A 12,149-nucleotide genomic window follows, 5' to 3' on the forward strand; every position below is an offset into this window, starting at 1 on the left:
GTTTGCACCTGGTGCTGGAGTCGGGGGACCATGAGAGAGACGACGGGGGAGCAGCAGTCACTGGGAAGGGTTGGTTACCCAACCCTGGGTCACAGCACCTCTGGAACACCAGTGGGGAAAAGCTGAAGCTGGGACAGGAATGTCGGACCCTGGAAAGTAGAAGGGGCAAAAATAACCCAGGGAGAAGGGAAGGGGGCAAAGGAGCCAGATTCAGAGGAGGAGGAGGAGGAAGACAAAATGGCAGAACCTCTGTCTTGATTCTTCAGAGCCTCCTGGAAGCTGTTTAGTTACTTAAATGAAAAGAAAATCAGAGATAAGACCATTCATCATTTCAGAATTCATGAAAGGTTTGCCAAATAAAACCCTCTGGGCACCACTGTGGTTCACTAGGACAACGCTCACCTAGCCCACAGGCAGGAAGTCCCAATGGATGGATATTAAATTAGTCTCCCCACAACTCTGCTTCTCGTGGTACGACAGCTGGAGAAATCCAGCCGTAGATTGCGGTGGTGACCTCAACAGTCACGGTCAGCATGGAGAACTGGAAAGAGGTCTGGACTAGCAACCGAGACTCTCACTGGTCAGCTGGGTCATCTTGAACAAGCTGCTTAAACTCGGGTTTCTTCAAATGCAAAGCGAGGTGTAGGCCAGCGATTCTCGGACTGAACCGTCTGTCCGTGTGAGTTACCCGAGGGCCCCGTTAAAATGCAGACTCTGAGCAGGTCCGGCCGGGCCTGAGATCCTGCATTTCTAACAGGCTCCCTCCCAGCTGATGCTGGTGAGTGCCAGACGAGCGACAAAATGACCTCTATCCCCTTGACAGATCTAAAACATCATCTTATTCACCATCGTTTGCCTACATGAGGACCAAAAACCTACCATCCTGTTTCCCCACCATCAATCTATTCGTTTTTATCAAATTCCCTACACGACATCTCTGCTTAGGTGTCTTACAGTCCCTTAACACTCCAAGTCCTAACACTGAACACACAATTCTCTGGCAAACCTGCTCTCCCTCAAGTGTTCCAAATCCTGGCTAACGGCCCTGCCCCCCACCCAAGATGCTCAAGCCCAAACGCTGAAGGAAGCCCGACCCCTGTCTCTCTCACTACTGTGCTCACAGCCAGCTCCGAGGACCTGCCAACTCCCCCGCCTCAGCAGCGCTGGCCTCTATCCACTCACAGACATGGGCAAGGTCCCTCCACTGCTCATTACACCAGGATCTGAACACCCTGTTTCCTTCTCCGAGATTCTAGATCATTCCCACCATCGCCTGGGTAACTCCCATCTGCCCATCAAATATCAGTATAAACCTCGATTCCTCAGGGAAAAGCTCCCAGGCTCTGGACCAGAACAGGGTCCCTGTTCACACCCCGACTCTCAAATGCTTACTTGGGGTTACTTGCCATCTGTCTGCCCCACCCCCAAGACATGCTTGCGTCATCCCGAACACATAGCTCAGTGCCTTGCACACGACACGCATTCATGGTTATTCTCATATAGCCTCATGTCAGCTGTCCCAAGACACAACACTAATAAAACATTATTTTCCTTCAGGGTAGGTCTTTCCATTTTTAAATTCCCTTTCAGAATTAGTACCGATCGCTTTCTTTGGTTTGGAGTGTCTTCTGCAGGAAGCAGGGGAGATGGACAGTTCAAGTTCACTGTTGGAACCCGACCAGTAAAGCAGAGCTGCTGCCTGGCTTCTCGGACCTGGTGGCCCTGGTCCCTCCCTTCTAGTGAGCACGAGGCAGAACTCTCATCTGCCGAGCAAACCGGGCCAGGGAGAGACCAGGACTGGTGAATATCCACGAGGGAAGCCTCACGGGACAAGGCCTTGACTTGCATTCTTCTAGAAAACCACAGATGTGAGCTCGCTGTCTTCACTCGAAGGGCGGACACCTTCAAGAAAGTGTCTGCGGGAAGGAGGTAACCCCCCACCCCCACCCCCAACGCCAACATTCCTGTCTGGGGAGCCAGCCAGGGTGAGCCGTGCCTGAGTCAGAGGGTGGTGGGAATTAAGTGAACGCTGTGTAAGCACTCTGTAAGCAACAGAGCATCACTCACGTCCGCAAGTGCTATTAGATGTAAGCCAGGACCCTGGGAGCCTCCACCAGCCCCCACTCTGACCCTGGGGTGTACAGTCAGTGCTGGGGCTCCCACTGGCCAGGCCGACCTGCCGAAGGCACATCCAGAGCTGATGCGTGCAAACAGGGCAGGGAGGCCAGGGGCCGGGATGGGGCACAGCACAGAAGGCAGCCCAGTGTGGCTGACAAGTAGAAGCTTGTCTATGTCGTTTGAATTTTAGGAGCGTGGAGAATTCTACCTCCTCAAAGAATTTTATCTATCTCGGGTGAACACTTAACCCCCATTAGAGTCACTGTTGTCATCTTTATCCAGCCAAAGCCACAGACCACTGCAGTACGAATGCGAGGTGTCATCAGCCATATATATTCAATCAGGTTTTCAGTCCTACGAAATTTCCGTCCTTCCATTTGCTGTAAGGGAGGACTGAAGAGAATGGGGATCACACTGAGGGACCTCAGGCTGATGGATGCGCAGATCATATCAACATATCGACAAAGAAAAACAAAAACAAAAGCCAGCAGATAGCCCCTTAACTGCTCTGAAAATGTGAGGTCTAAATATTAAGTTCTGAAAGCTTCCCAAATATTCCCAAGTTCATGAACTTGGGAAGTGATTTTCACTTTCCCTCTCTCTTCCTTGATGTGAAGTCAAATCTCTGAAGGTAAAATAAACGTCAACATCGGGGGGGAAAAGGCACCATCAGACACAAGATGGCCCCCTCTAATGACGGTACTTGTCAGAAAACACACCCTGTTCATACTTATTCCTCCAAATGGCCTCCATGAAGTTGTGGAGAAAAATTCTACCGAAAAATCATCCTTTACAAAACATTTAAATTATGTATTATATTGAAGCGAAGTAAACCACAAAACACACAACCTCAAAATTCTAAAACAGATGAAGGTACCGTGCAGCTGCAAAGTCAAGGAGTAGAGGGATGTCAGCTTCCAGTCGGACGCCAGACGTCAAAGTGAACTGGAGATAATCCAGTCTAATCGTTCACGAGAGAGCACTTGCCTAGTTTCCCCACAGTGCTTATCATACCACAAAGGAAAAGGTAGACTAATTCGTGCTGTGGACTCCCGCTAGGTATTTATTTACAAATTCCATTTATGGAGCACTTCCTATGTCGTGCTAAGACCCTCACGATCACATCGAAGCCTGCACAAAACCCCAGAGTGGGCACTGCGGTTACTCCCCTTCAGCAAGGAAAGGAAAGTGAGCTTGGAGACGCAGCAACTTGCCCAGGGTGGGAGCAGAGATCTGCACCCAAGTCTACAGCTGGAAACCGCGGGCACCGCACTGCGGGCCCTTCCCCAACGTCCACGCGCTCGGACCAGGCGGCCAAGGCCCCCGAGGACCCCTCCACTAGTCTCACCGAGACCCTGAGCCGTCTTAACACACTCTGTCCTTACGGGACAGCTGAGGGCTAATGACAGGAGGTCCCATCGACCCAACGAACTGTTTTACATCTTACACCTGGCACTTTCTGCCTTTCTTGGAGGTTTGTTTTATAATTCATAATGCAGTATGAGTTGTAAATTTTAATTTACACACACCACACACACACAACTTCACTAATAAAACTGCATTTTAAAATGCTCATCACACTGCTTCCTCTCAGAGTAGCCACACACATCCCGCCCGCCTTCTGAGTCGTGTCTGGCTCCAGGTGCAGAATTGCCTGTGAAGCTTCTTTATGAACACGGATGCCCACACCTCCCTCACTACCCTGAACCTGAAGTCCTGGGCGTGTGATCGGTGCTGCACCTGTGATTATACACTCTACGGGCGAGTCTGATGCACACGGCCGGGTTGAACACGCCTGTCTTTAACTGAAGAGGACTGACTCGACAGTTTGATAAGATCACCTAGAGTTCACCGAAACCACTGTCATCTTTCTAGATCTTGCTTACCGACTTGCTGGGCGAGAACTGCCTGAGGTTAACCCCGCTCAGGACGTCCTCACTCTGCACCACGTCACCTTCCACTGACCGGGGCTGGTCTAAAACGCACACTAAAAACGGACGTTCTCTGTTTGGGGTCACTGTGTCACTCACTGTATTACACTTCAGTACCGCTCTGACACACTGGAAGTAATTTCAGCTTCGAAGGGAGCTGAGCCCGGCCTCAACGCCCCACCAGTGCACCTCTGGGCAGTATCTCTGCGCGGCAGTGGTCAAGTGATTCGCCACTTCGTCCTCCTGGGTCCATGGGAACCCGTTCAGCACTTCCTACTGGCACAAGCTGTCCCCTCTGGCAGGTCTCCCGCAGGCACAGCGCAGTCACCTCCCACGTGGGTGATAACATTCCAGCCCCTGGACCCTCCGGGGGAAGAATTACCACCACCCGAGGGCGCCCCTGTATTTTTCCTTTGGTTCCGAATCTCCCCCTTTTACTGCGGTTTCAGCTAATGAACTTGGGGCAATCACAGTGATTAGTGAGTAAATATATCAGGAGCAAAAATTTCAGCAATAAAAACCCAAAAAATCCCAAAGGTAGCAATTTTCACAATTTAATTGGAAAGATAACCAAATAAATGGTCTTTCCAACAGACAAAAATTACGTAATACCTGGTCCTTTCCACGCGTTGCAACCGAAAAAGCCCTCTAAGATCTTTCTAGACCTAAGAACACGCAGTCAACTGTGCCCACGACACCACTGCCTACCGACACCTGCCGCTTCCTCCAGCCGTCACCACAGGCTTGGCCGTCTTCCCTGCCGCACACTTAGAACTGCACTTGATTAACCAACTCCTGTCCCAACCCTCTGCTTCCTCAGAACCCCGCTGAGGCTGGACCATGGAACCTGGCGACAGACGGGAAGTGAGTCAAGGGCTTGGGTGTACCCTCGCTGCTCTGAAGCGGCACCCCCATGGCCCACTGCCCGTGGCAGGGAACTCACGACATGCCCACACGGAATCGTGCACACGTGCATCCCCACCCCTCAAGCCTGGTAATGAACCACCCTCAAGATGGGGCGCGATGGAAAAGAGCTGTTTTCAGGGAAAGCAGCTGTGTGTGGGGACCTGTGGGATTTCAGGTATCTGTGTGTTTAAACCGTAGGGTTTTCACTGGAGAAGTCTTGTCTTTGAGGAAGATTTAAGGTAAGAAATTGGGGAAAACAATGACAAATACCTTGGGCTCTCCGAGTCAAGGTGAACGGCATCCCACACACTCATGATGCGAGAACATCCGGGCTCTTTACCACTTCTCACTGGGGGCGGCTGAAACCTGGGACCTCGGCGGTATGTAACGCCAAAGAGACAGACAGACACATAAGCCAACGGACCACTTACCTTACGAAATGTCTAGTGCTTTAAATACAGGAACATGTGAAAAGTACCAGGCCAGGGTGAAGGCCCCGGTGACATCCACAGATGACTCTCAGTGGATGCACTGACAGGGAAGATAAAGAATAAAGCCATTTGCTCAGGGCTTTCCCTGTTCTTTGTACTAAAAATCACTGGACGTACATTTTTATCCTAGGAAACAAGTCTAGGGCAAGAGAGCCATGGTTAAGAAGCTGAGAACCTCTGCCCAACTCTCCCTGACCCCAAAGGCTTCCTTCCTTTCCAGTAGTGGGTCCCCCGCCACCCTAAGTGGGATGCTGGAAATCTGAACACGGTCTGAGCGTGCCAAAGTCAGTTTCCCTCCCAACCTTAACCTTAAAGTTTCATTTTTTTTTTTTTTTCATTTATGGCACTAAGACCAAGTTCTGTATCTGGAATGAACCATCTGCTCTGTTAGATATGGTCACCAGTACAAAAATGGACATGAAAATAAGTACCGAACTTGCATTCTGAAAGCTAACGAAGGTAGGCCGAAAGGGAACTGGAATGCCAGCCTAGAAGAAATTTAGCCTTTGCTATCTCGTCTGTGTATTTCGTTATTGTATTTCCTTATGATAAGACTTAGGCACAGTGACAAACACGACGGTCATTTTTGTGGACCTTATAGAAATACTGCAGCCTTAATGAATTTTTTTTTTTTACACGTAGCTCTAATATTCATTAAATAAAAGTAAGCCCAGGCTTTGGAGTCCGGTATCAGACAAAATGTGCCACTCACCTACATAAAATGCTCAGACCCTAAGAAAAAAAACGAAAGGAAGTTTTCCTTTCTCACATGTGGAACTGTTAACTTTATGGAGCCAACCTGAACTTTACAGAATCCCACTCAACTCCTTTTAAGTCTTTTGACTCCTGAAAGCCACCTTAATACATACATATGCAAGTTAATGTATAAGAAGAAAAGTCAGAAAACTTCCAACTTCAGCAGTTAACCCACGGCAGCAGAATGCTCCGCTTTGCACAAGCCCCCGCGGTGCCCAGACGAGGATCTGGGGAAGGAAGAACGTGTCACTCCCGTTCCCTGCTGCCTCCGAGCAGGTCGAAGCCTGTTAGAGAAAATCAACTCGCACGTCTGCTTTAAACATTACAAACCATTAGCAGTTTGAATCAGAGAAACTGAATATAGTAACCGCTCGTGTAACGGCTCAATTGTAAAAATCCAAGTGATCCGTTAAACCTCCGATTTCTACTTCCCAAGATTTTCGAAGCCCACATCGAAGTAACTACCATTTCTCTTTTCACACACTTGACTAATCTTACACTCAGCAGACCTACCAGACCATCACCTGGACCAGGTTGATTGCATAGGAAGATTTTTACTATGTTTACATTTTTCTTAAATTAATTTTAAAAAAGTATAGTAAAGAGTCTGAGGACAAATTATTCAACTGTTTATCATACATAAGACCGCATGACTATAATACAAAGGGGGTTCTTTTCATTTAACGTTACAATATACACAGCAAGTCCGGACCAGATCTTACAATCTGCACACAGGTATTTAACCTTTTCCATGCTGTTTATGTTTACAATGCACAGAAGTCCTGTAACCAAACCGTGTAGTAAAGCACACAAAACTGGACTGTAACATAACACAGTATGCAGAAGCATTGGATTTTATGATTTCCTTTATGTAAATAGCGGTTTAAAAACTGCTTTTGTTTTTTGGTGCTTTTTAAGATGTGGCAACCAGCACAGAAAAAAATGACCTGACCCATATGATATCGTTATCTTATATTCTAAACAGCAGTAAGTACTGAATTCCTTCTGATATTGCTATACTCAAGATGATATCCTTTTATTCACTGTAAACCTTTATGAACTACCAAGTTCCAAAATCATCCACAGGCTTGACATTTAATTACAAAATAAATATGGATTTCCTGATTAACAACAAAAAAATGTCTGTGGTTTATAAAAACGGGTATTTCCAAGTTTCCATTCACATTCACATACTTGTAAGCCTCTCTTTTGTCACTGTTTACATATAAAAACCTGCTTTTGTTCAGAAAAAAAATGACCTAGTCAGCCACATGGAATCGACCAATCAGGAGCCAAGTGGAGTCTGCTGAGTTGTTCTGACAGGGCTGCGGCAGAGGTAGATCACTGCTTCTTGTCTAGGCTTCTTTTGATCCTGGACAGGTACATTACTCATCTTCACTCTCCCAATTCAACCGCTCGAAAGTATGACACCCTAAAATTGGTCAATTTAAAATGGGAACACAAATTTAGCAACTGCCAGACTGTGTTACATTAAGGCAGCGTAATCTCAAAAACGAGGCACCTGTTAAACACCAGCCTGTTCGCTTCGGGTCATGCATGAGAGTTCTGCTTTACTCGTGCTCAGATTTGGACCTGTTGGTGCAACCAAGGTCTTGCTTTCAAGTTTACAAGTAGGTTAATCAGGAATACAAGAATCGACTGCTGGTTCCATAGCTTCTGGATCCAGTGTCCCTTTACCTTCAGAAGCCTGAACACATTTAGAATGTGACAGATGCTGTAATCTGGAATTAGATGTCAATCTATTATGTTCAGTACAGAGATTGCTGTAAATGTATTGGCTATGGATTCAACAACAGTTCCAGTTTTGTTTAAGCAATAGTACAGCCATAATTTTCAACTGACATTTAAAAATGGTCTAGTTACACCTTGTGTCAAAGTGCAGAACTGCTACATTATTGGTTACAGACATCTATGTGCTATAAAAACAGCTTTGGTACAATAAATTATCAAAAAAGAAAATAAATTTTTGTAAAATTCACAGCATAATTGTGAGGCAAAAAAGCAGTCACATAAAATTCTGCATTTTTTAAAAATGTTCAGGATGAACAGAAGACATCTTTGTGCAGAAGAAATGGTGGAGATACCACGTGCCGAGAAAAAGCAAAAGAAAAGGTAAAAAGCAGGAAGGGACACAGCTGTAGCTATTTCCATCAAAGCAAACCACTACTTCTGTGACCTTCAACCAATAAGGAAGTCAACTTTATGACACACGCAAAGTGACCTTGCAATACCTTACAATTAGTGGGTCACAAAAGTCTATTTTAAAAGAAAGGCCTCTTGAATTACCCATTCTCTGTGTGTTCAGCATTAAGGACTGTCTGCAAAAGCATGTCCGAAAGTGATTGCATCTGAAATGGTAGGCTCTTCTAATTTCGAGTCCAAATCCATAAGGCCAAAGGTTATCCCAAAGACCACCACTCAGACCTCCCCAGGACTGGCCACGACTGACCCGTTGATTGCTTCTCAGTGCACCTTGGTTGGGAGACCAGTCACGTTCCTTTACTACCTTCCCGTGGCCTCGCCAACAGGAGACCCACAGGGTCCCACGTAATTGCTGCTTTGCTCCTCAGTAGGTTCAGACAGGAGAGTTCTGATCCCCGCCACTCAGCATGCTTACTGTGCCTTACAAACGCCAATACAACCGTCCCTTCCATACAGCTGAAGGTGATGTTTGTGTAAGCTGGAGGTCCCTCTTCCTTACAGTACTGCATTTCCGTGTGTGTTTAGAGGACTTAAAATCCCACATTCCCCACCCCCCACCCAAAACAGAACAAAAACAAAAAGAGAAAAAAAAGGAAAAAACAAAAAGGAAAAAAACACCCTCATGGGGCCCTTTATGCAAATTATGTGCAGTGCCTTTTTATTTTAAAATTAGTTGGCAAATGACCAAGACCAACATCTGAACATTAACTTTTGTTGAATAGAAAGACAAAAACCCCACTATGACCGGGATGTGGCAAGTTAAAATGGGGGAGGCAATAAGAGGACACCTCTGAGCTATCCGTGAAGATGGGTTTGGACATGGCTCTTTTAAAAACTTCATTGTCCCTTTGCAATCTTTTCAAGTTAAAAAAAAAAAAAAAAAGTCAGCTTTGCCCTCTTGTAGCGGTTCAGTGTGTTAATCTCCTTCTGATTCAAGCAGCTTTGCACTTTGTTTTTTGGAAAAAAACACCACTTCTATAAAAACACACAAGAAACAAACTCAAGTTTCAATTTAGTCACGAGCTAGCTACAGGACTCTGTTGCACACAAACTCCTGTCATGGGGGACTCTTCTCTATCAGCCCCTTGCCTCATTGTCAGATGTCCTTCAGTCATGTAATGTGCAGGACCTGTATTAGCAGAAAATTGGTATGTTGGATGTCCAGCTATGCCAGTCTCTTGGCGGGGATTGGAGTAGACGGTTAAATTAACGTCCATAGCTCCATTCTGTCCAAAGTCCAAGGTGTTAGCAGCCACTGGGCGATTCTGGTAGGCCTGATTGCCTTGATTACCAGTAGAGGAGGAAGATGTAGAGGAAGAAGTAGTAGAGGAAGACAGGGATGTCATGGAGTGGTGACTATGGCCAACCTCCATAGAATCCTGGGTAGAGGAGCTATTCGTTGGAGAATTGTAGACCCTTGGCCTGGTCCGGTTACCCAAGGCTTGTTGTCCGTGGTGGTGGTGGTGGTGGTGATGGTGGTGGTGATGATGGGAACTGTTTCCATGGTGATGATGCAATGCGTTCTGTTGAGGGGCTACATGAAAGGTTGTTTCTTGAACAGGATGAGTTTCAACAGTAACCTGTGTAGGAGCTTCAGTGCCTGACCAACCAAGGGGAGCAGGAAACTGCTGGCGCACCTGTAAGAACAGATTTTAAAAGGATTTATTCAGAGCGCTGTTTCCAAGTTGTAATCTTCAGTCAAACCCTATGACACTAGAATTTACGTCAGAGAGTTTGAAAAGTAAGATGTGTTGAACAGTTCTTTAATGCAAAATTCCAAATATGTTCAAGAATGAAAAATATTTATTACGAAAGCTACAATTTTTAACAAGTTATACCCATAACCAGGCTCAGATGTGTCACAGGCCACTTTCTTTCCTCAGAAGCACAGTTTATGCCAGGGAGGTCAGCAAGCTCTTTCTGGAAAGGGACGGCTAGTAATTGACAGGTCCAAAAGGAATCCTTCACTTTCTCCCTAAAGCCCCTCCTCTCTCCCCATCTTTCTTGTTTCAATAAAATCACTATTATCCATCCGGCTGCTCAACTCCATCCAAATCATCAGCAAGTACCACTGAAGCTACCTTCAAATAAGAGCCCAAACCTAGCGACTTTTTCTCCATCTCCACCACCAACACTCTATCCCAGGCCCCCATCATCTCTTGCCTAGATTAATACAACAGCCTCCTAAACCAGCTCCCAGCTTCCATTCTTGCCTTTTTCCAATCTACTCTCCAAAGTCACAAGAATAATATTCTTAAAAACACAAATCTAAATTAGGCAAAAAATAAAAATAAAAGGCATCCAAATTGGAAGGCAAGGGTAAAATTGTCATTATTTGCAAATGACACACATAGGAAACCCTAACAATTTCATCAAAAACAGAACAAATTCAATAATGCTGCAAGATACAAAATCAATACACAAAAACCTGTTACATTTCTATACACTAATAATGAACTATCAGAGAATTAAAGAAAACAATCCCATTTACAACTGCGTCAAAAATAAAATATCTAGAAATAATTTTAACCAAGGAGGTGAAAAACCTAAATATTGAAAACTATAAAACAGTAATTAAAGAAATCGAAGAAGACACAAACAAATGGAAAGTTACTCTGTGTAAATGAATCAGAAGAATCAATACTGTTAAAATGTCAATACTACCCAAAGCAATCTATAGATTCAGTGAAATCCCTATCAAAATTTCAATGGCATTTTTCAAAGAAATGGAAACAAGCAATCCTAAAATTTTTATGGAACCACAAAAGAACCCAAATAGCCAAAGCAATCTTGAATAAGAACAACAAAGCTGGAGGCATCAAACTCCTTGACTTCAAACTACATTACAAAGCTATAATAATTAAAAGAGTACGGTACTGACATAAAAAGACACAAAGATCAATGGAATAGAACAGAGAGCCCAGAAATAAACTCATGCACACATGGTCAATTAATTTATGAGAAAGGAACCAAGGATATGGGATGGGGAGAGGACAATTTCTTCAATAAATGGTGTTGGGAAAACTGGACAGCCACAAACAAAAGAACAAACTTCTACCACTATCTTATACCATACACAAAAATTAATTCAAAATGGATTAAAGACTTAAACAAAGGACCTGAAATCACAAAACTCCTAAAAGAAAACACAGGTGGTACATCTTGGTGATGAGATTTTTTTAATCTGACACCAAAAGTAAAAGCAACAAAAGCAAAAATAAACAAGTGGGAGTACATCAAACTAAAAAGGTTCTGCACACCAGAAACCATCAACAAAATGAAAAAGGCAACCTACTGAATGGGAGGGAACATTTACACATCATATACTGTGTGAGGGGTGAATTTCTAAAATATATAAAGAACTCATACAACTCAATAGCGAAAAACAAAACACAACAAAAAACTCCACACAACAATCCAATGAAAAAATGGGCAAAGGCTGTAAATTGACATTTTTTTCAAAGAAGACATACAGATGACCAACAGGAACCTGAAAAGATGATCAATATCATGAATTATCATGAAACACAAACCAAAACCACAATGAGATATCCCCTCACACCTGTTAGAATGTCCATTATAAAAAACAAACAAAAAAAAACAAACAAGCATTGATAAGGATGTGGAGAAATAAGAAACCTTCATGCACTGTTGGTGGGAATGTAAATTAGTACAGTCACTATGAAAACCAAACAGAGATTCCTCAAAACATTAAAAGAGAACT

The 12,149-nt window shown here is 44.6% G+C and overlaps 1 protein-coding gene across 2 annotated transcripts in view; it reads right to left on the minus strand.

The window, feature by feature from the left end:
• Positions 1-6,808: 6,808 nt before the first annotated feature.
• DYRK1A (dual specificity tyrosine phosphorylation regulated kinase 1A) overlaps positions 6,809-12,149 on the minus strand; it is a 134,250-nt gene continuing 128,909 nt past the window's right edge. The window contains exon 12 of one of the 2 annotated variants that reach the window (XM_011365627.2): positions 6,809-10,062. In XM_011365627.2, the coding sequence (XP_011363929.1) occupies positions 9,442-10,062 (621 nt within the window). In that variant the 3' untranslated portion in view covers positions 6,809-9,441. The remainder of the gene's footprint in view (positions 10,063-12,149) is intronic. The other variant, XM_011365628.2, reaches the window with a different exon arrangement.

This window comes from Pteropus vampyrus, unplaced genomic scaffold (assembly GCF_000151845.1).
Source record: "Pteropus vampyrus isolate Shadow unplaced genomic scaffold, Pvam_2.0 Scaffold114, whole genome shotgun sequence".
Lineage (NCBI taxonomy): Eukaryota > Metazoa > Chordata > Mammalia > Chiroptera > Pteropodidae > Pteropus > Pteropus vampyrus.